The 24,428-nt window shown below is 42.1% G+C and overlaps 1 protein-coding gene across 4 annotated transcripts in view; it reads left to right on the plus strand.

The window, feature by feature from the left end:
- Window positions 1-5,080: 5,080 nt before the first annotated feature.
- The window catches only part of pdzrn3b (PDZ domain containing RING finger 3b), a 188,603-nt gene continuing 169,255 nt past the window's right edge, over window positions 5,081-24,428 (plus strand). For 2 of the 4 annotated variants that reach the window (XM_054748444.2, XM_054748451.2), the window contains exon 1: window positions 5,093-5,924. In XM_054748444.2, coding sequence (XP_054604419.2) covers window positions 5,211-5,924 — 714 coding nt within the window. In that variant the 5' untranslated portion in view covers window positions 5,093-5,210. Of the gene's footprint in view, window positions 5,925-24,291; window positions 24,379-24,428 lie in introns of all 4 variants that reach the window. The other 2 variants (XM_015959940.3, XM_054748449.2) reach the window with 2 other exon arrangements.

Genomic DNA, 24,428 nt, shown 5'->3' on the forward strand with positions numbered 1-24,428 from the left:
CAGGTTGCTTTAGAAAGTGTCTGGATGCTTTCCACCGCAAAAGAGAACATCACCAGACCAGATCTGATGCATTTAATGAGCACCTAAATGCTCATTTAGGGTTGGAGCACCGACTCACTCGTAGACATGGACAAACTTGTTGGCATCCTTCATTCAATGAAAGGAAAACTCTCAATGGTCACGGAAATAGCTTGAATCTGGCAAAAGTAATACTAAATAAAAGTTATATTAAATTCAAGCAATGAAAGTCAGACATTGTTTTTCAACTGAATTATTTAATTAAATAAACTCGTGGAACAGGCCTGAGCAAAAATGATGGTACCCCTACTTCATGTTTGGTTGCACAAACTTTTGAGGCAACCACTGCAATCAAATGAGACTTCTGCACTTCTCTGCAGGTATTTTGGCCCACTCCTCATGCTCTAACTGCTCCACTTGTCTCAGGTTTAAAGGACGCCTTTTCCAGACGACATGCTGCAACTCCTTCCAAAGATAGGATTTACTTTCATTGGTTAAATTTCATAGAATTTGTATTCATTATTACTTTTGTCAGATTCAAGTTATTTCTGTGACCACTGTGGGTTTTTCTTTCACTGACCAAAGGGTACCAAAAACGTTGTCCCATCTGGTCTGTATACAAACCAACATGAACAAGTAAAAACTCAGAATCCAAAAAACCCCAAATAAAATGTTTTAAAATTATAATAATAATAATAATAGTAATAATAATAATAATAAATATTATTATTATTATTATTATTATTATTATTAGCGCTACCGGTCGGTAACAAGATGGCGCCTGTGCTTGGCTTAGCCGCAGTCACCGGCCACGTTTTCAAACTTTTCTACACTAACCTCCTCTTTTCCACCTTGCTCCTGTCTGCGATCCTCTTCAGTAGTGTCCCTGCTACCATCTCCTATGATCGCCAGACTCTTTTGTCCTTACGTTCGTTCACAATCGCCCAAGGTGCACCGAGCACGTACCTTCCTGTTTGTTTACCTGCGTGGCGCGCTGGCCCGGAGCCAAACTACGATTCCAACCAGGGCGCCTCCAGCGATGTTTATCCGGCCCCAGGAAAACGTTGGAGGAAAAGAGGTAAAGGAGCAGAAATCCAGATGAGAATAATACTTCTCTTAAAGCGTGGTTTCTCTAGTAAACATCGGTGTGATCTTCTAGCTTCTTGTCCTTTGTTTGGCGACTTGAACTCCACTTCGGCATTCCCGCCAGGCCGTGTTGCGACGCAGTTTCTCTGTCCAAGTTTTTTAAGGTCGGTTTATCCTCATTCCTCAGTGGTTTCTCCTCCTGTTCCCTCCATAAGTGGTTTTCATAAACACCGTGGATCTAACCCTGCTAATTTACGTCCACTAACTCCAGCTGTTTCTGTAGTTTCTGATTCCTCCTCCCTCACTCAGCATTGCTCTATTAAATACCCGCTCTGTTAACAATAAGACCTTCCTGCTCAATGATCTAATTCTGTCTAAAAACCTGGATTTTCTGTTTCTGACTGAAGTTTGGCAGCAAACACCTGATTATTCTGCTCTGATTGAACTCTGCCCGAGTGGTTATTCTTTTCTTAGCCAGCCTCGGGGTTCTGGTCATGGTGGAGGCCTAGCTGTTGTTTTCAGAGACCATCTTCCATGTAGCTCTACAGCCTCTGGTCACTTTGCTTCCTTTGAACTGCAGCTGATTAAAGTCGGGCGTAAGGACCCGTTCTACTGTGCTGTGGTTTATCGTCCACCTGGTCCAAACAGTTCTTTCCTTCAGGAGTTTAGTGACTTTCTATCCTCCACTGTGAAGCTGTCCAGACTGGTGATTGTTGGTGACTTTAACATCCACGTTGATGATCCCTCTGATCACTTTGCCATGAATTTCTCCAGCCTTATGGACTCCTTCAGCTTTACCCAGCATGTTTCTGGCCCCACACACACACCAGGGGGCACACTCTAGACCTTGTTTTTACCCTGAGTCTAAATGCTGACAGTGTTTGTCCTGAGGATGCTTATATTTCACATCACCATTGCATTTTCTTTAACTTGTCAGTTTCTGCGTCCCCACCTCCTGCTCGCCGTATGGTTAGTTCTCGTTTTCTTAATGAGAGCACAGCTAGCAATTTTTCTGCTGCTTTTGATCCACCCTGTTCTTCTGATAACGACCCAGATTCCTTAACTTCTCAATTTAACGAGCACTACCTCTCCATTCTGGACAACATCTGTTCTGTCAGAACCAGATCAGTTCCTGCAGTGAACCCTACTCCCTGGTTTAATGACAGCCTTCGCAGCCTGAAGCGCCAATGCAGAAAAATTGAGCGCTTGTGTAAGAAAACCCATCTCCACGTCTATCTGCTGCACCTAAAGGATCTTCTGATATCCTTTAACTCTGCAGTCAGAGATGCAAGGATTTCCTATTTCTCCAACCTGGTGTCCCAGAGCAAAGGGAACCCCAAGGTGCTGTTTAACACCATCAGCAGCATCGTCTCTCCTGCCTCTCCTACAGCCTCCATCCACTCTGTTGCAGACTGTGAGAACTTTCTGTCTTTCTTTGTGGATAAAGTCAATAAGGTTAGATCTAGCATCTCTCCTTCAGCCTTATCGCTGCCTCTCCAAGCTCCAACCCAGTCTGTCATCCTAGATAGCTTTGCTCCTGTTTCTTTGCCTGAGTTAACCAAACTAGTTAACTCTATGACGACCTCTGCATGCCCCCTCGACATCTTACCCTCATCTTTGTTTAAAAGTGCTTTTCAGTCCATCGGTCCCAGCGTGCTCTCTATACTTAATGCTTCTCTGATTTCTGGTCAGGTCCCTGCTTACTTTAAGAACGCTGTAATCCACCTGCTTCTTACAAAACCGAGTCTTGACTCCTCTCTCCATAGCAGCTTCAGACCCATCTCTAAACTTCAGTTCATCTCCAAGATCTTGGAAAAGGTTGTGGCTAAACAACTCACAGCTGCTCTTGATGAACATAACATCTATGATAATTTCCAGTCTGGTTTTCGTAGAGCTCATTCTACTGAAACAGCTTTTCTTAGGGTCTCTGATGACCTTCTGACTCACAGTGACACAGGGGACTGTTCTGTTCTGGTCCTGTTGGACCTGAATGCAGCCTTTGACACTGTTGACCATCACCTGCTACTGGAGAGGTTGAGAGACTGGGTATGCCTATCAGGATCTGCTCTGGAGTGGTTCTCCTCTTATCTTTCTGAGCATTCCTTTTCTGTGGCCGTCTCCAAGTTTAGGTCCTCCACCACCTCTCTTACCCATGGTGTTCCACAAGGTTCTGTGCTGGGGCCTCTGCTCTTCCTCTATCTGCTTCCTCTTCAGCGCATCCTGAGCTCCTTCAAAGGAATACCCTACCATCTTTATGCAGATGACATCCAACTGTACATCTCCTTTAAGCCCCATGAGATGTCTAAGCTGCAGCTGTTACACACCTGCTTAGACTCTATTAAAACCTGGATGGCTGGGAGCTTTCTACAGCTGAATGAAGATAAGACTGAGATCCTTATCTGTGCCCCATACGAGCTGGTTCCCAAAGTCAGAGACTCTCTTGGTCAGCTTGCTTCTCACACCAAACCTTCCGTCAGGAATCTTGGCGTGACCTTTGACCCAGCTCTCACCCTGGATTCTCATGTCAGTTCTCTTATTCGCTCTTCCTTCTTCCATCTCAGGAACATTGCTAAGCTGAGTCCCATTCTGTCTCGCTCTGAACTTGAGACAGTTATCCACACCTTCATCTCCTCACGCTTAGACTACTGTAACTCTCTTTTCACGTGTCTGAGCAGAACCTCCCTGAACCGTCTACAGGTGATTCAGAATGCCTGTGCTCGGCTTCTGACCAAGTTCTCCAAACACACCCACATCACCCCGCTTCTCCTCCAGCTTCACTGGTTGCCAGTCAACTTCAACGTTCATTTCAAGATCCTGGTTCTGGTCTATAGGGCCTTACATGGACAAGCACCATCTTACATTGGTGATCTTCTTAGTACCTACACCCCCAGCAGGTCCCTGAGGTCCAGTGATCAAAGCCTAATGGTTGTGCAGCACCAGGCTAAAGGTCAAAGGTGACAGATCATTTGCTGCTGTGGCCCCCAGACTCTGGAACTCTCTCCCCCTGAGCCTGAGACCAGTGGACTCAGTGGTCTCCTTCAAAAAGCAGCTGAAGACTCACTTGTTCAAGGTGGCTTTTGTATGACCTTCTTCACCACTCTCTCTTTATTCTGCTCTCCCCACCTATTCCACCTTCCTCAGGATCCACTGATTCCCCTCTTTCCTGTTCACTCTCTCTCTCTTTCTTAACGTTTTTTAATTACAATTGTCTATTTTTTGCTCATTTTAAATATATTTTTAACCATTTTCTAAATTCTTTTTTTATTTTTACTTTTTTTTTGTTTTTGTGAAGCACCTCCTGATTTTTATCTTCAGAGGCGCTATAGAAATTATATTTTCTTCTTTCTTCTTGTTCTATTATATATATCTCTGCAGAAGCTAGCCGATTGTTTCTGCTGTTTCCAGTCATTTGGGTCAACTTTAAAATCCTCATTTAGACTCTGATCCAGATAAATTGATATTTTTGTCACATGCTGAGTTTTATTATAAAGTGATTTCTTTATGGAAATTGGACATTTGAATGTTTTATTGAGTCATTGTCAAAGGCTTGTCTGCGCGTTCAATGGAGGATTTACGGTAAAAAGTTTTTCCACGCTTTCTTCCATACACGAGTTGCGTTCACTGACTGTCAGAAGTTTGACGTTTCCTACTTAACTTCACAGGGAAAGTTAGCGGGTCTGAATCTGAAGTGTTGTTCTGAACTAAACTTTCAGGATCACGAGTGAAAAAGATTTCGTTTATGAGGCTTCGAGTAAAAACAGCTTTACCTTCACGCTTTGCTTCATAACGTGTTTAGATATGTTAAAAGTAGTTTTCAAAGCAACAGACCTCTAGACTTAAACTTTTTATTTTATTTTCGGAGACGCAACAAGTGTGATTCTGTACGGCTCTCTCTTTTTTTTACCACGCTCACAAACTTTTACAACTTCTTCCAAACTTTTTTTCGAGGCACCCTGAAGGCACCGAGAAGTCTGGCTCAATCAGTAGAGTTGAGCGTGAGAGGAGAGGTTGTAGTCGGGCTGGAGAGCTCCACCAATGACCAGCTGAACCGCTCCGACCTGCGGGGGTGGGGGATCCAGAAATTTCACTTGGGATTTCAGAACACCATGGGATTCGAGTTGGACCGCTTCAAGGGCACCGTGGACCCGGACTTCAAATGCAACCTGTGTAATAAAGTACTGGAGGACCCGCTGACGACTCCGTGCGGACACGTCTTCTGCTCCGGCTGCGTGCTGCCCTGGGTCGTGCAGCAGAGCAGCTGCCCTGTCAAATGTCAGCGTATCTCCACCAAAGAGCTGAACCACGTCTTGCCTCTGAAGAACCTCATTCTGAAGCTGGAGATCAAATGCGACAACCACGCGCGGGGCTGCGATGCGGTGGTGAAGCTCCAGCATCTGGCCGAGCACGCCGAAATGTGCGACTTCTCCCCGGCCAAGTGCAGGAATAAAGGATGCGACGAGGTGCTGAGCCTGCGGGACGTGGACGCGCACATGCGGGAGGCGTGCGACTTCAGGGCGGTGGGGATTTGCGAGAGCGGCTGCGGGATGGTTCTCACTCACCGGGAGCAGAAACTCAACAGCCACTGCTGCGTGAGAGCCCTGAAGGCGCACAACGGCGCGCTGCAGTGCAAACTCCTCATCCTGGACAGGGAGTTCAAGAAGGAGGCGATCAAAGCCAACCAGCGGGAGAAGTCGCTGCTGGCGCAGCTGTCCGCGGTGCACAGCGAGCTGCAGATGACAGCGCTCAAGTACCAGAAGAAATTCACCGAATACAGCGAGAGGATCGACTCCCTCACGCAGACGGTGGCTTTCTCCTGCAAGGTAAGGGTCCTGCCTGGACAGAAGTCCCACCTTTAGCTCTCATTTCAGATGAAATCGTCTCAGGCTGCAGGAAAAGTTACAAAAAGTAACTTTCGTCTCTTGCCAATATTTCACGACACCTAAATGATCATTCAGCAGGTGTACGTGGGACTCTGTCACTTTTATGGGACCTCCATGTTTCAGTTTATCTCCATCTCTGGTGGAAGGAGAGAACCCCACTCAGAGGCCTTTGCTGTCTGTCTGCTTTCTGACATGGATGCCAGCTGTGCCTCTGGCCAGCTGGCAGCCAAAAGGGGGGAGGGCCAAATATTTACTGCGGCTCTGTACACAACCACCGTCGGGTTCTGGTTAGAAAAGCTCCTCACGGCACGCTGCTTCCAGGGTTCCTGGAGCTGCTGAGGGTTGGTGGGTGTTGCATGTGGAAAGGCCCTTCACAACTCCCCTAAACTCCGTGATGCTTTTATAATAAAGTCGGAGCACATTAGTGGAATGAATGCAGAAATACTACATCTTTAATGGTCATTTTGAAACGTGTTTCTGTGTAGAACTGTTAATAATCACACCTGAGCTGCTCTTGAACACTCTCTGTTTAGAGAAGTGGCTTACCTGGAGATAGTTTGTATTATAAAGTATGACTGTCAGCCTACAGCTGCATCAATATCTCACACTTCACGTTTCACCAGAACATTAATCCACGTGAGACGGTTATTCTGTGAATGTCTGGATGCGCGGATATCACACCAACTTAAATCGTTGTTGAAGTTCTGCAGGAATATGTTTATATTTGTGTTAAAAATAACCATTGACTTCTAAATAGTTTATATAAATCTCTTTGAATTTTGGAGGTCAGAGATGTTTTAGGGTTGCAGCAGTAGTAGGCCTACCCTGGCAAGCCAGACTAAATAAGTATATCATTTAGTCTGGCAATGCTCCATTGGCGATTCTGGATCACGGGGCGGGTTCTACCTTTGTCTTACAAACGATCTCTGCATGCTAAAACGAGGCGATCCGCTGTTGTTGACGGTGAAAATACATCTTTTTTTCTAAATGGACTTAAATACATCTTCCTGCTCCTGATTCTAATGAAGCCCAAGTCCAAATAGTCCAAAATTGATATAAGCCATTTCAAAAGAGCTGTCGCCATATTGTTCGCCTGCATCGCATCATCCCACCCACAATATTATTATTAGTAATAATAATAATAATAATAATAATAATAATAATAATGGATTGGATTGGATTTATATAGCACTTTTCAAGACACCCAAAGCACTTTCCATTTTCATGCACTCTTACATTCACACACTGCCGGTGATGGCAAGCTACCATGTAGCCACAGCCGCCCTGGGGCGGTCTGACAGAGGCGAGGCTGCCATTTTGCACCATCAGCCCCTCTGACCACCACCAACACAGGCAAGTCAGGTGAAGTGCCTTGCCCAAGGACACAGAAGCAGATTACCCCTGGCGGGACCTGGAATCAACCCCATGACCTTTCAATCATGAGGCAACCTGCTTTACCTCCTGAGCTACTGCTGCCCCACAAGACAAATAGAGGGCCCTGATTGGCCCAAAAAGCAGATAGAGCCACCATTGTGGACCAATCACAGCACTCTATCAGTTTGAAACTCCTGCAGAGAGCTGTGATTGGCCAGGCAGAACGCTGCTAGGGGCTGCAGAGGTTCCAATGGAGCGTTCCTAGACCAAACTTTGCAAAGCAAGAATTTGGTCTATAGTTCACTGACTAGCAGTACAAGTGAAAATTAGAATATGGTTGTAAAGTACCAGAGAGTCCAGTTTTCACCATCTAATTGACCACAAGACAACCTTTCGTCTGCAGACATAAACCCACTATCTGTCTGGCCTCCAAATCCAGAAAGTTCTGCTCACTTCTTGTTTACATAAAAGAAGACATAACTTTCTCACCCATGGTCTGATGCAGGAGCCTGGCTGCTGCGTTCCTCACTCTGAATAAAGTGAACCTACTCGAAGTTCCTATGTGACTTTACAATTATAAGTAAATCATCAGATGTGTTGAATGAACAAGATGTTTAAATCAAACGTTTGAATGATCTGTGCTTGAATGAATGTTGCTCTTACAATGATCCATTTCAGATGGTATCCACACCAGATCAGTATGTGTTTGATTTAACAAGTTAATCAATATTTACACTCATACACATTACAATAAGATACTTATTAATGTTAATATTTACATCACATAAGTGTTTTAAAACATTCTCATTCACAAAGTGTTAATAAACACCTTTGCATCTGAAGAAGGCTGAGGAATTTTTGGTAAAGCCCTCAAAACGTGTCAAACTCTGATTTGCCAAACTTGCCAAAGTTGTTCAACATTGTGGTTTAATAAAACAAGAATTACTTCCCGATTAATTCAGTTTCTAGCTGATTCTCGAAACGGCCAATTTGGGAACGCGCATTTTTGAAACCATCTCTTTTGACATCCAGTTAAAAGCCTCTTGGCACGCTGCAAGCTGACACAGCCCAAACGGCTCTTTAAAGAGCCAAACATCAACCTTGGATGCAAACGAGCATTCCAGCCTACTGCTGTGACCTGGAGATATCTCGAGACCGGACTGGTCGTATCGGAGCTAATCTACAGGCTCCGGGTACCTTGAGGTCGATGTCCGCCCCAACTTCTGACAGTCTGGATCTGCTGGGGGTCTCTACACAAAGGGTACTATAGACTCAACAGATTGCTTCAGATGACTTCATAAACAATTGTTAGCTCATCAAACAAACATCTAAATTATTTTACAACCCAGACTTCACAAATTCTCTCAGATGCAAAGAAAGGTTTTGCTAAAACATCTAGCTTCCATCACAGCACCTCACACCCACTACATCACATCTCATTATTCATATAGTGTCATGTATAATTATTAGTTTAGGAAAAAGAATTAAATTAATTTTATAAACTGTATACTGACTCTGTCTGAATAAATACGAAGTGTGTTTATGGTCCCTGAAGAAGCAAAGAACCCTAGAATCTTCTGATTAAACATTCAAAGATCAATCAGGTTGATATTTCATATTTCTATGGAATCATCACATCTTATTGGTCATAATTAATATGTAGTGTCCAAGTTCATTCCACTACATGGTGCAGAAGTTCATTTATGTCAGTAATTCAACTTAAAAGGTGAGACTAATACATGAGACAGACTCATTACACACAAAGCCAGATATGTCAAGCCTTTATTTGTTATAATTGTGATGAATAGGGCTTACAGCCGATGAAAACCCCACATTCAACATCTCAGAGAGTTAGAATATGGTGAAAATCCTGAGCCTTTAGAGCAGGGATGTCAAAGTCAAATACACAGAGGGCCAAAAAAACAAATTGGCTATAGGCCGAGGGCTTGACTGGTTCAATGTTTATTAAAACATATTGAAATGATTGCACATAGCCTATTGAACCAAGACCTAACACAGTGTATTATTTAATGATTAAATCAATAATCGGGAAAAAAAAATTCAGCAGGCACACAGACAAGAACAAACTGCCTTCAAAGAAAAATCACATGTCCTGTACATTAAATGAATAAAGTAATATTTTCTTATGGCTCTGTCAGTAAGTTAAAAAGAAAACATTTTCAACAGGCAAACAGCAAAAAAGCAATTTTCCTTCAAAAACTAAATATGTTCCTCATATCAAGATAAATGCATAAATGAAACTGCATGCATTATAAACTGAAAATGCAATATTGTGCTGCTCTATTATCCTACCAATTGCTGCTTCAAAAAGTAAAATGAAAAAAATATAGAATAAATCTATATAAAATAAAATCATTTCTACTGTGAAATTGGTATTTTTAACATGGGAGTCAATGAGGATTTGCTCGCTTCTGACACCGGCCCCCAGTGGACGAGGGTGGAACTGCAATTTTTGGTACTTCCGGGTTGGGCCCAATTTTTCACCTGCATTGTGGGGGCCTGGTTCTAATACTAATCAAATATCATCCCGAGGGCCATAGATAATTCATTTGTGGGCCGGATTCGGCCCGCGGGCCTTGACTTTGACATGTGTGCTTTAGAGGGTCCTTTATCCCGTTTCACCTGTAGTCTTGGACCACTGACAGCCTGAAAGACATTTTGTTATGTGAATGCTGTTTTCCATAACCTTTAAGCAGCAGGTTGTGGTTAAATCCTGAGTTCAGTCTTAGACTATAACAGAACATATTTTTGGTTCAGGCAAATTCAACTTTGACATCTGCAAACCTTTCACTGTGCTGAACTCTGAGGTATATATACATGCATGTTGCTTAGAGCTGCACGGAGCTGGGGTTGAATCGGTTAACTTAGCTATTTCTAGTGTGTGAGGCCCTTCACACTCCAGCTAGCTTAGCATGAAACTGTTATTTGTGCAAAAATAACAAGACTCTCAGTAACGCTTTACAATGAGGGTCCATTTATAGATGCCACTTAGTGCATTATTAAGTAATAATAAAGTATCCTTTTAATAATGTTCCCGGTATTGTTAACTCCTTAATTGTCCTTAAGGTTAGTATGATGGGCTGGGAAAGGTGGGTCTGCTTAGTAATGTCATACCTACTGTTATGACAAAGCAGTTGTTAATACCTAATTTTTTAGTGTATTAAGAATTAATAACGTGCTAAGTAACGTTAATACAGGGACCTTTTTGTAAAGTGTAATTAGAATTAGGGTTGTCACGGTGTGAAAATTTAACCTAAAATATTGTCCTCAGTTTTTGTCTAAATTTTGCCTAAAATGTGTTATTTTGTAATTATTTTGTTTATTTGTTTACACTTTTCCCCTTTAGTCTTTAAAATACCAATATTTGCCCATAACTTCTTATTTTTTCTCTGTTTGATGTCATCATTTTAAAAATATTAGATCAGATGATACTCAGTACTCAAGTAGCCTTCTAATCAGATACTTTTTTACACTTACTTGAGTAATAAACCCTATATCAGGAAAATATCGTCCTCGGTTTGTGTCCTTCCAGTGAGCTTTGCAGATGTGGGAAAATGTAATCAGGCAGTAATAATTGTTAAATTCATAATTATTCTCGGAGAGAGACCAACTCTTATCTGCCCCTGGGAGCCCCGTAATGCATAGCGTCACTTCAACATGGCGGTGTCCGCGACACGGTTTATATGCAGGTAGCGGCGCTGCGGCTGCTTTATATAGCGACTCGTTGCATTCTCCCTCAACCCAAATCCTTGGATCACGCATTTTAGCTAAAACGCTAACGTTAGCTTGCCTTGCGTTGACTGTAGAGTTGTGGGTGATGGTCACGCAGATGTGTCATGAGATTTGAAGCGTTGCTGCCTTTCACAGACACTTTTTCTGCACATGCTGCAAACAGGATAGCTGTCTTCTATCAACTGTCCCTCGGCATTCTTCAAGTGTCCAAAAAATGCCCGTACTTCCCACTTTGTCTTCTTTGAGGGATAAAAAATGTCCCCCTGAGCGCTGCCGTCTCCTCCTTTGGCCATTATTTCAGCTTTAGCTGCAAGAAAGTTTTGGTTGTAAACAACAAAGTGCGCATGTGCCGCCGGCAACTTCAGCAGATGATACGGTGGCTGGTAAGGGTCACCGCGTCTACACCACAGCCACGGTAAACCCACCGAGATAATATAGTTTTTAAAAAACAAGACGGTTATTATTATTGTCAACTTTTTTACCGGGGTTTACCGCTACACCGGTTACCGTGACAACCCTAATTAGAATTTCCTGCCAGGATCACAGTGAACTTTTGGAAGCCTTTTTATAGCAGCAGGAAACCACTTTGGTCTTGCCCTTCGCTCTTTAGTGCTGTATGACATAAACTCTGTTTCTATGAGCTGAGGCTGTTCGGGAAGCATTAACAAGGCTGTCCTTAAGTTTTCCACCTTTGCTTGTTCTTTAATGACAGACACTCCCCTTCTTTTTTTCTTTTCATGTAATGGTTGACTTGATGCTCTCATTTGGTCATTAAGCAGTGCTACACAAAAATGTTGCAGTTAAATGTGAATTTTCTAAAAAAATCACAGAAATGCAACATTTGTAGTTGTTTTTTTAACACCAAGAGGAACTTCAGACACACCTTCAGCGTAAGCAGACATAAATGATGGGGAGAAAGGTGTTGGTGTGATGATGATGATGATGATGATGATGGTGATGATAGGCCTTTACAAACCTTTTTTCCCTCTTAGAAAACCATCAGTGGACCGAGTCAAGCAGTAACTGGGCAGTGTGTGAATCTCAGAACAAACCACAAAATCAAACCGCAATAAGAAAAAAGAGCCTCAAGAGGAAATAGTAGGATAGATCTGCTGGGAGTCTTGGTATTCATCCATCGTGGGATACGTTGACACGTCCAGGCAGGAAGGATGAGTTGTTGCAATGCTCCTTAGAAGATCTGCTCATTAGCCGTAGCATTAACAGTAGCACAGAACTGAGCACACTCAATGGAGTGCATCCAGTACGAGCTGGAGGAGTCTACAGCTGATTTGTTTTGACATTGTAGTTCGTCAGATCCCTGATCTCTCGTGTTGTGATCTTATCAGTGATGAATGTGTTTTCTCACTAGATAATGTTCTGTGTCAGGAGGGGATTAAGGTGTGGACCGAGAGGCGGTTATATCAGACGGAATATCTTAGATTTATTTCTCCGGTGGTTGGTTGATAAACAGCTAAATATTAAAGGGATTATTCAGGTTCTGAGCAAATGAAATTGCACTCGCTGCAGGTCTCTTTGAATGACCTTGGGTTTCTCTTTATAGGGCCAACGTCTATATTTAGACACTTCCACTCACATCATAAATGATGTTGGTGTGCCTTTTCACAAACTCTTAAAATTACGGGATTTCACCCAACCAGTCATCAGAACAAGCTAGTCACAGTTTGCACCATGGTGCCATTCCACCAATCAGTGCGGGGCTATAAGGCGCCAAATATCGTTGTGTCTCCAGAGCCAGAAAACTGCTCAGTCTCCTCTGGTGTTTACGGTCAGATCTCTAAAGCTAACAATGCTAGGTTTATGAAACTCTCACATCACAAGGTTGACTAGTTGTGCTAAATAAGGATATGTGTGTTGCAAATGTTAAACTCTGTGAAGTTTGTGAAATCATAGCATGAAAGTCAAATCTGCCATATTTGAACATACACCCTGAACAAGTAAGAGAAATGATGAATATTTTTAGGTAAAATCAGTTGTTTTTTAGACCTAATCTTAATATTCGTGGTAAAAGTAACAATAACAATTATGATATTGAATTTATTTTGCTGAAAAAGATTTCTCTGGAAAATGCTGGAGGACAGTTACTGCGCCAGCCAGCCTAGCCATCAGTGATGATGATGAACTGGAGGAAGATTGCATTGACTCTTACCAGAACAGGGCCACCGTCCATATTTGATCACTTCCTTTTGTCAGATTTTCTGCATGAAAATAATAATTTTTGAAAATTGTAACAACAGAAATACATGCTGGTTATATACTACAATAACACCCTGGGGTTGAATTTTAAAAATTACACTACTTCAGTGAGTGCCCTTTAAAGTGTTAAAGGGACTATATGGAAGTCTGACAGCTAAAACATGTATAGAAATAATAAATGTCTTCTTCATACATTCTCCTGCAATGCCCTGGTCCTGTAAAATGAGCCCTGGCATTTTTACTGTGATTGCCTGTTTTTCTGTAAAATCACAGAAAAAGAGAGCTGCTCGGGTCGAGCAGGCTGCTTCATGCGCGTTCACGCTCAGGCATCGCCCTCAGAACCGTTCTTTGAACGTTGTTCCAGCTGTGATCAAGCATATAAATGTTACAGATACAGACGACGCCACTGGCGGTTTAGCTTGCCTTGTAAGATTTCAGGCTTTCGTGCAGAAGACCTGGGTTCAATTCTAGATGTGAACATAGTTCATTTAGTGTTTCTTTTTTACATTAATGGTATATTTTTTTACAGTAAGATGCCCAAATTTTTATTTGAGACTCGCCAAACGGCATTGAATTCACAGATAAAAAAGATGTGGGTTCAACTTTCATTTTGGAAAAATTTTTCAAGCAAGGGAAGGGAATGATCTGCGCATGCAGGAGGACTGACCCATCTTAAACCTTTGTCGGCTGTGCTGAAGAGAAAGATACAGAACCAAATTATTTAATTAATTAGCTGCACGTTCTCCTGTCCTCCGGGCCACACACACACACACACACACACACACACCACACACACACACACACACACACACACACACACACACACACACACCACACACACGCACGCATGCACACACACACACACACACACACAAGGGGCTGTCAGCTCTCAGAGCTCTGTGAGGTCACAGAGCTTCGTCTCAGCTGTTATTTTCGTTAAGGAGTGTGCACGTACAGCATGCGCGCCTCGTGCCCGAGCCTCCTATTGAAGCTGCCGTTACGCTTTTGGCCTGAGGGGGCAATCGCGAGCATAAAAATTCAAAACTCCGTAAAGTCCCTTTAAAGGAACCAAGGACCTATGGGTAGTCGAGCTGGGGTCAGAACTAAATAAAGTTGCCACATATTCCTTAAAGTAATGAATCATCTTGTTTTTGAGACAGAAATGATGCCTTCCTTGTTAAATATATAAGATGTCCCGTGTTTTAAGATTTGCTGTTAACGTACATGTAGTTATAGTTATAAATGAGACAGGTGGACCATTAAGCTGCAAAAGTCTCTGTTCTTCCTCATCAAGCTGTTTCACTTTAAACCAAACAGGAGAATCCCACACTCGCTGATAGAGATGCAGTTAAACCCTGGCTGCTGGTCAGGATGTGTCTGCACTAATCAGTGATCAGTCTGTAAGCACACCACCGACAAGCAGACATGAAAACATGTTCCATCTCTGTAAACTCACCAGTGCAATGCACTAATTAACACTAACAATTACAGATGTAATCTGTGGAAAACACTTTTGCAGAATCATAACTTTCATGCTAGTCAGAAAATAATAATTCTGTTAATTGTACAGCATGTGATACTAATTATTCAGAATCGTCCAAAACAAACCCACTTCTAAAGTTTGTAATCAGACCAAGTTCACCAAGAAACTGTTTTTCTGTTGTTGTTTTTTAAACATGACCGTTTACTCTGAGTTTAACGTGTAGGCTGAACGTAAAAATGCTCCCTGTTTCTTGTTTTCCAAAAATAGACAGGGAAACGCTTGGATTAGAAAAGCCTGATAGATCTACGTCACAGTGAAAATTAGCATTCATCGACTCACCCGTCTTGTCTCTCGACGGGGAAGGCTGTTGTTTAGTCTCCTAGGAGAGAGCAATGGTAATATAAATTATTAATGATAATTAATAATGCAGAAGAACATAGAAGGTGGAACACTAGAGTGAGGCCGTGAAGCACCAGGACTGCTTATGAGGAGCACACAACAGAGACAGGAAGTTCTACCGGAGTCATGACTGGAGAAGCAGTGCATCAATACCAAGATGGCTGATTGAGACCGGTGTTGTGTCAGAAAGTGTTTGTCCTCCTGTGTGTCTCTCTTTCTCTCCCCTGTTGGTGTGAGCAGGTGAATCGAGTCAGATTAACACTAAAACGCACATATTAGTCTATATTTACACTCTTTTAGTGCATCCAAATTTATGTCAACAGCTGGAACTTTTATTGCTGTTTCCAGGAACTCCTCAGTGGAAGGGTCTGTTTGGCCTTTTTAATCACAAATGTTTTCAGTCCTTTTCTGGATTGTAATAACCCAAACAGGGTTCTGTCTGCATGTAGAAGCTAGCGTTGGAACCAAACTACATCAAACCGTACTGAGATGTAAAATCTATAATAAAAGTAAAAACACGGCTGTTTTGAAACGTTTGTCTTCAGTTCACCTGGTGTAACATTTTCTATTATATCTTTATCTCTTAATCTATTTGTTGTTTTTGGTATTTTCAGACATCACTGATGTTAAAACTTTACAAATCTTTATTTTTATTTCAGAATAAGACCCGTTGTTTACAGTATTGGTAAAAGGATGAAGTCCACCCACTCGTGTTATCTGGGCTTGATTTAGAATCCTGTCCAGCATTTACGTTTGTACTTATTTAACTGCTCTGTTTCTGCTGCTGCTTTATCTGTCAGTAGCTCAACGGTGATTGACAATCGACGTCACGCTGCAGCCAAGACGTTAGCTCACACGAAGAGACGTCTTCTGAAAATCACTGACAGAATGGAAAGGGCCGACCGTAATGAGCTCTGATGGATCAGCAAGCTCGTTGGAAAGCTGAAGACCTTGATTAAGTTCTTCTCTATCTCCTCTGCTGCTTTCATCTGGCTCAGTAAACAGCAGTGCAGGATGCAGCACAAGAGCAGATTTGTTGTGACATATCAGTTCATATCAGTTAGAAGGAATATTACATGCCAAGTTTGACCAAACCTACTTCAGTATGTTTGTGAGACTCCAACAGCCCACAGCTTAGGCATCCTTTGCCAGATGGAAGATTTTAATGTTTTTTTTTTTTAATAACCAGTCAGAGAGACTGTGAGGGAGATCAAGATGACCGGAGCCTGTGGAATATCTGACTGGAGTTTCCTGTAGCAGAACTTGACGCTCAACATCTTCAGTGAGCCAGGAAGGGCAATAAAACAAAGCAAAAACAAAAGCTCTGATCTCTTTCCCTGGCTTATTTCACCGCTGCTGTCACACTTTCCACTCAGCTTTAGATCTGCTCTGAACCAGGCACAGCCTGGACTGCTGCGGCTGACAGTGTTCAGAAACAGATGATCCTTTCACCCTCCTTCCATCAGGCAGAAGGTTAGGCAGCCTCAGAATCTAGACAGCTTCTTCCACCCGTCCTCGGCTTAGATGTTTAGGTTATTTATACTTTCAGGCTGGTTTGAGTCCCACTTTTTATTCTTTTTCATAGGATTCTGCTGAATAAAATGCACGTTTGAATTTGAGCTACGGTGAATTATGACAGAGATCTCAATAAGAAGTCGTCAAACTTTCACTATGATGGGCATTCCATTAAAACCAATAAAATGCTTTGTGCCATGATTAACTCATCAATCGTGTTTCATGACTGAGGTTTATCACTTTTTAAGTTTTCCCTGTTTTTAAATTGTGTTGCAAATGTACAAAAGGTGCTTTTACAACCTGAAATAATTAAACAGGTGAAACTGGAAAAATTAGAATATGGAGCAAAAGTTTGTTTATGTCAGCAGTTCTACTTCAAAGGTGAAACTAACACGTGAGACAGACTCACTACATAAATTCAGATATTTCAGCCTTTATTTGTTATACCTGGGATCATGGGCGGGGTTAGGCCCGGCTACTTGGGCTGAAGCCCCGGATGTTTTATGAAAAGCCCCGGATCTAAATCGCGGAAGTAACATGCAGTACCAAAGTCCAACAGAGAGGGAGCAGCTGGCAGTAGTTTGTATACAGCCTGCCTGAGCCTCCACCACTGAAGAAGAAGCCCTTCAGCAGCCGGCTTCTTCTACAGTCTCTGCCTGAAACGCATGAGTGAAGATGGACATAAGGACGTTTTTTAGACCAAAAGTACAACGACAGAACGCCAGCTTTGATGAGACTGGTGTTGACTCAGGTTTGTGAGTCTTATTAGAAAATATTTGTTGTGCTGCTGATTTGCCTAAAGTTAGCTTACTATCAGGTAAAGTTGTTGGAGAAAGAAAGGGAATATTTACTATCTTCTCACACTAAACACTAACAGGAACAATACTCTGCCCTGAAAATGCTTAATATGTAGCTTCAGATTAAAAATTATGTGACACAAGACAAATATATGATGTTGACTAGTGCGTGTCACGTGTGTGTGTGTGTGTGTGTGTGTGTGTGTGTGTGTGTGCGTGCGCGCGCGCGCGTGTGTGTATGTGTGTTAAGCCCCGGATCTTCTTCAGTCCTAAATCCGCCCCTGACTGGGATGACTGTGGCTTACAGCTAATGGAAACGCTACACTCAAAATCTCAGACAGGTTGAGTTTTGTAAAAAGGTTCAATATTCTAGACTCGAACTATGGCTGCAGAAATACTGGCTAAACCCCACCTATCGCTATCTGTGGGGCCTTTCTGAACCCAAAGAGCAGCTCTGATTACCGCCATCTTGGCCGTGTAACATGGCCAGTCTAATAATTGGGAAAGAGGTGGAGCTGAGAGTGGGGTTGTGAGGGTGGGAGAAGGTGAGCCCTATAAATTCTGAACTGGTGTAGCTACGAGCTAACCCGAAGCTACGCAGAGCTACATAGAGCTTGAAGAAGAAGGGGAAGATTTTTTTTAATATAGCGCCTCTCAAGATTAAAAAATCACAAGATGCTTGACAAGAACAAAAACTAAAAAGATTAGAAATAATACAGAAATCATTTAAAAAACATCGGAGGTAGCTACGAACCACCTGAGCAAACCTAGAGCTAATCCAAAGCTAATGGAGGTTTTTGGGCACTTTTAGCTGGAAAATTGCAGTTGAGTGCCTCAAAAGGGAAGCATGCATCAACTCAATCAGCTGCAGTGTTTCTGTGGTCTCCCTCAGAGAGCTTCACAGGCGACCAGCACGACTACAACCACGTAGCTCGGCTGTCCCTGGAGAGGAGAACAGCTGGCTGGCTGGCTGCTTCTAGCAGCCGTTCACGTTCAGGAGACGGGAGAAGCTGTGTGCCTGGTTCGCTCGGCCTTCTGCGGTAGGCTGGAGCGGCAGATTCCCACAACCACTGCTGCAGAAGGGAGTAGAAACGAGTTTCAATAGTGTTTCTGTACCATATTTAAATGTTTTTCTACTAAATTCATCACTCATTCACATAGTTAATCCCTCATTCCCTGTGGGAAAACTTTAAAAAGGAGTTCGACATCTGCTGTAGTCAACTAGCTAATGATTGTCACATGCATTGAATCATTCACTGTGTTGTATTTGTATGAGAGGAGGTTGTGTGTTGTTTTAAGTACCTGTATCAGAATTGTGTTACTTTAACCCTCTGGAGGCAGGCGTTGCAGATTAGCAACGTTAAAACCTACCTACCTGGTTACTCCGCATGAGCATTTTTTAACTCATAAGTACCCCTGAAGGACTTAGTTGTTTGTCTTTTTATCAAAACTTATTTTGAACCTGAGGGTTAAGCATGCATCATATTTGCTCTAGGCTCTTATTATGAAGGGGTTTTAAAGGAAGTCTTAGTTTGGTACAGCTGAAGCTTCCGAGATAATAAAAGAAAACACCTTGTTTCCTTTGTTACATCAACTTCTTTCCCTCAAGCTGCATGATAGGAGAGCTTAACTTTATAAAACTTTACTCAACACTTAACTACATATTTGGCCTTCACTGGAAGCTTTAACCACCACAGGCCCTCTCTCTTAGGGGCTCGACACGCGGGAGGCGACAAACGACCGTGATCAGCGAAATTCGTCGCTGTCGCTTTCATTACCTGACACACGGGAGGCGACCCGCAGCAGCGGCAGAGCCGTCTACGCGTTCTGTTCCATGGCGAAATCGAAACTTCCGTTGTTTTATTTGGCTGTGTCAGGTTGGAGGGAATTAAGGTTATTTAAGTGGTTCAGAGTTCAATAAAGCGGTAGATATGATGTTTCACAAGGTGCTGCTAGAGTTATGTGAAATCTTACTTCTGATTTTACTATATAAAACACAATAATAATCAACTTCTCCTCCATGTTTGCTCGGAGATGTACGGAGCATCCTGTCCGCTCATTGGTCAGTGAATGAAACCTCCGTTGATTGGTCCTCGTCCGAGCGACAGCGATGAAAAGTTGAAAATGTTTCAACTTTCTGGGATCGCATCGCTGGGTCGCCTGTGCACGACACGTGCACGAGCGCAAAATTTCACACACAAGTTTTTTGCGTTTCGCTTAGTAGGAGGGAGACCCGCGATTATCGCTTTGTCGCGCATGTCTCATTGAAAATGAATGGAGGAGAGGCGATGTCGCCTCCCATGTGTCCAGCCCATCTTATCTCCTCACATTTAGGATGCCATCAAAACCTCACTGTAGCTTTTGAGTGGTATGGTCATTTTACTGTGATAACCTGACCACGCGATGATCTTTCAACGGTTTCTAAATCCACTGAACATGATTATCAAACCTAAACGCTCTTGATGATAGGGTGACAGAGTTCCCGTTGCTTGATCACATATGTCAGAACTTTGTAAATCAATATGTTCCTTTTTTGTTCCGCATGGCAGTGACGCTATATTTACACTCAAAGTGCAAACAGCTTCACAAAGTGAAGGCAGCTTGATGGAGGACAGGCTTGGAAAGTGTGACACATGCTGAGGGGAAGGCTCAACATGCCAACTGACCAGTGAGCAGAGGGCTAAAGTTTCATCCTACTTTTCCTGTCTGCTCTCGTCCTTTTATTTAAAACCCTTGGCTTTGTTCTCTGATAAAACTCCCACAACCCTCTTTATCTTGTTTAACATGTATTGTCTGGACTGAGGTTTTATTATAATCACCATAAAACAGGTTAAGTCATTGAAAAGGATTCCTTTTGTTTTAGGGGATTAAACCTGTGTAAGAGTGTTAGCAGGTGTGGAAACAAAACAAAGCTGCCCAGTTACTCATAGTTCTCATTAATGCCATGAAAGCACCTTTAAAGTCTACTTTTCTGTAAGCTTGTTGAAGATGTGGTGCAACCTGGGAGCATAGAACCGGCCTGCCGCCTCATCTCGATGCCCAACTGTCGTCTTGTTGACAGTAATATCTGTTATCACCATAATCTGGAAGCATGTGTCAGTAATGGTGCCATGACATTGTGCAGGCGTGCACATTCCCCCCATAGTCTGACATGCACATGATGGTGTTTCTAGCCTTTACGGCTGTTAGGGCACTGTACATGCCTTTATATTTAGACCCTGTGTGTGTTGCAGCATACTAGACTGGCAGCTGAAATGATGTTGCCTCTAAGTCCTGCTTAAAAAAAAACAGATTAAGGGCTGACTCTGCAAGTTTCCCAGAGGTTTTCATGTCATGTTGCCTCTGAGTAAGAGGTCCACTGGTGGATTTATTTACATAGGACAACAAACCGAAGAGAGAGAGAGAGAGAGAGAGAGAGAGAGAGAGAGAAGAGAGAGAGAGAGAGAGAGAGAGAGAGAGAGAGAGAGAGAGAGAGAGAGAGAGAGAGAGAGAGAGAGAGAGAGAGAGAGAGAGAGAGAGAGAGAAAGAAAGAGAGAGAAAGAAAGAGAGAGAAAGAAAGAGAGAGAGAGAGAGAGAGAGAGAGAGAGAGAGAGAGAGAGAGAGAGAGAGAGAGAGAGAGAGAGAGAGGATGCTGGCTTTTCTTCACCCGACACATTTCTGAGTGTTGAGCTGGCTAAGCACGGGGAGGGCTTGGTAAAGGGCTACAGGCCATCAAGAGGAATTCTTAAGCAGCATTTTAATCAATTTTAGGACACAAATTGCAAATGATTCCCAGTGTACCTGCATTCTGCTTGAGAAAATATGAGTAGTATGATCTATAATAAAAAAACTATTTCTGCTAGAGATTTAAGAAAGTATTGATACATCAATATACTGTGATTTTTTTTCTTGCGATATTATTTCAGTATTAAAAAGCTGTGTATCTAATTTTTTGAAGAATTTACGTGCAAACATTTGTGTATTTTCTTTTCTTTTGGTACAATAGGGAGCCTAAGTCACTTCTGCATCGTGGGTCCCCGGAGGAACAAACAAATGAATGCAAGTCAACGAGGCTAAAAATGCTGTTTTTAACCCGCTTTGCCTTACGCCCTGGATTGCACCTATGTTGTACTGCAATTTAAATGAACAGTCATGATGGGTGTTTTGACCACGCCTGTCACGTACTTTGAGATTTATTAGCTTGTAAAAGTTCGTAATTAGCATGACTACAAACTAGAAATTGGAACATCGCTTATGTGACGTCACCACATAATCTCCTCTCCCCTAGCGTAGCTGCTTCTTACCAAATGACCAGATTTACGGTGGTTCTTTCCTCCTGGGGGAAGTTCGCTGAACTTACAGCCATTTTCCCTCAGTTAACTCCGTGTCTGGTTCGATGACGTCACTTTCGTGAAGTGCATTTGTAGTCTCTGACTTATTTTCACACAAAACCTAAAATATTGTTCCCTCCTGTTTGGAAATACTTACGTTCTTGGTATCAAAATGCGTCTTTAAAATTCACGGACATCATATGTGAAATCCATGGCCTAAAACAAGCGGAATTAGAAAATAGTGTTTTTATCCCCATTGACTTGCATACATTTTTTTGTTCTTCCGGGGACCCATGAGCCGGAAGTGACTTAGGCTCCTTATTTAAATGCCAGCCGCTAGTTGGTAGCAGTGTGCAATGGGTTTTGTTTCTACCACTGAAATGTAAATCCCTCTATTGTGAATCATGTTAAACATGCTAAGTATCAGTTTGGAATGTTTATTGAATACTCCTACAATAAATTCAGTCTAAAAAATCTCTAATAACATCTGACTGAATATATCGCAATATATTGTGATATATCGTATCCCCCCCACCTCCCCCGTATCATGATACGTATCGTATCGCCAAAATTTCACCAATACACATCCCTGATTTATGCATTTAGCCAAATAGGTGACTTGAAAAACCTTAACTAGGGACTACTGACACGTAAAACACAGCACTGAGTTTTTGAATCTGTTTTAATGTACTGTTCCGTAAAACATATGATGCAACATTTGTTTAGATGTAGCGGAGTGTAATATCATCCTCAGGTAATTCCAAGATGGAGCTGAAAGCTGTCCAGCTGAACTTCAGGGGTAAAGTTAAAGTTAACACAAACACAATAACAGATTGAGCATCAGTGAGTCAAATAGGACACAAATATTTTATAAATTTTTTACAACATATCAGGAACTTTCATGTCCACCCTTAAATGTGTGGTTTACTTGTTTATTCAATATATTTGCAGTGTTCTCTAGTGTAAATCAATGAGTAATTTTTTCAAAAGCTATGATTCTCCTTTTCTGAGATGCAGAAGTTTGCTGGTGCAAAAGTGGGCTGAAAACAACAGGATTGCTCATTAATATTAATGATATGGAACCACTTTGCTTCTGATTGGCTAACAGAACATTGTCAGTCATGGTGCAAAGTTACTATCACCAACACACTCTCTGTTCTCTCTTCTCGCCGCCAAACATGTTTTAAAAAGCCTTCCTGTGGGCAGACATCAGCCAAGATGGGCAAGGCCTTGAATGCAAATTCACAGAATGACATCACAGTGTGAGGATTTTCAAATCCTAGCTAGGGCTGAACGATTAATTGCATATGCAATTAAATTGCGATGTGACAAAAGGAGATTTTCTAATCGCAAAGGCTGTGAATTGACTGACAGTGAGTGGTTAGCACAATGCTAATATACAAAACCCATAGGGATGCTAATGCTAATATCACCAGTTACATTCTTACAAATTACGAATTAGGAACGTGCCAAATTATTACATTTGGAGTCTAATAAAAAGTAAAAACTGCCATTAATCAAATTAATACAGACAGATATTTTAGTAAAGCTAGAAAACCTTTAGAGACTTTAACTCCATTGTGTTTTAGCTAGCAGCTATGGATGTAACTGAACTATGGAAGCTCTGCATGGACAAGACGTCAAAAACTCTAAAACACACAAGACTTCAATAAACAGGACACACTTCTTTCCTGCAAATAAATGTTCACAATTGATGCCAACACCTAGGCTTCTTCAAGGGATGTGCTCCTGGCTGCAAAGCATTGCGCCTTCAAATACAAAATTTGGTCTTTACTGGTGAGTGTTAATAAACTTGTTGATATGATATGTAGATAAATACGTAGATACATACACTTGTTTATATTCAGTACAAGTTACATAGATTGTTTTTTGCATCCATTAGTTGAAAAATGTGAGAAAAGCCCCTTGAGAAAATAATTGTGACTGTAATTGCATTTGCAATACTGAAGAAAAAAGATTATTTTCCAGAATTGTTCAGCCCTAATCCTAGCATTTCACCATCTATTTTCTATCAGAAACTAACACAGGACATAGGTGTAGGAGACTATTTTCATGTTCAGCCTGCTTGAAAAACTCAGAGTAACCGATTATTATCAGAAAAAATCTGTGGAAAAGGTTTTTTCTGTCAACCACACCTTTAACACCCTATCCAGGAACAGAGGATGCTGCTGATTACATGAACTTGATTAACTCATCAGTAACAAGATGGAGCTCCTCAGTAAAACAGTTAGTTGGTCTGGAGCATGCAGGTGGGTGTTAGCACCATGTGAAGGAGGAAAGACCTCAGACACTATTTCATAGTGGGTTGATTGTCCTGTTCTTTCAGTGGTTGTTAGAACCTCGTAAGCATGAAAAACCATTTCTGAATCAACATTAGACTCATTCATATCTTCCTTTCTGGTTATGGTTTGGTTCACATCTCTTTTCCTGTCTGTCTGCAGGAAGACCAGACTACAAATGTGACAGCTGTCCTTCTCCGTGAGGGTGGATCTCTGGGTTTTAACATCGTAGGAGGAAGGCTGTGCACGGTATGAAAGCTGAGCATTTGGGATGTTTCATTCTTTCCAGCGATCAGCCA

This window comes from Nothobranchius furzeri, chromosome 3 (assembly GCF_043380555.1).
Source record: "Nothobranchius furzeri strain GRZ-AD chromosome 3, NfurGRZ-RIMD1, whole genome shotgun sequence".
In the NCBI taxonomy this organism is placed as follows: Eukaryota; Metazoa; Chordata; class Actinopteri; order Cyprinodontiformes; family Nothobranchiidae; genus Nothobranchius; species Nothobranchius furzeri.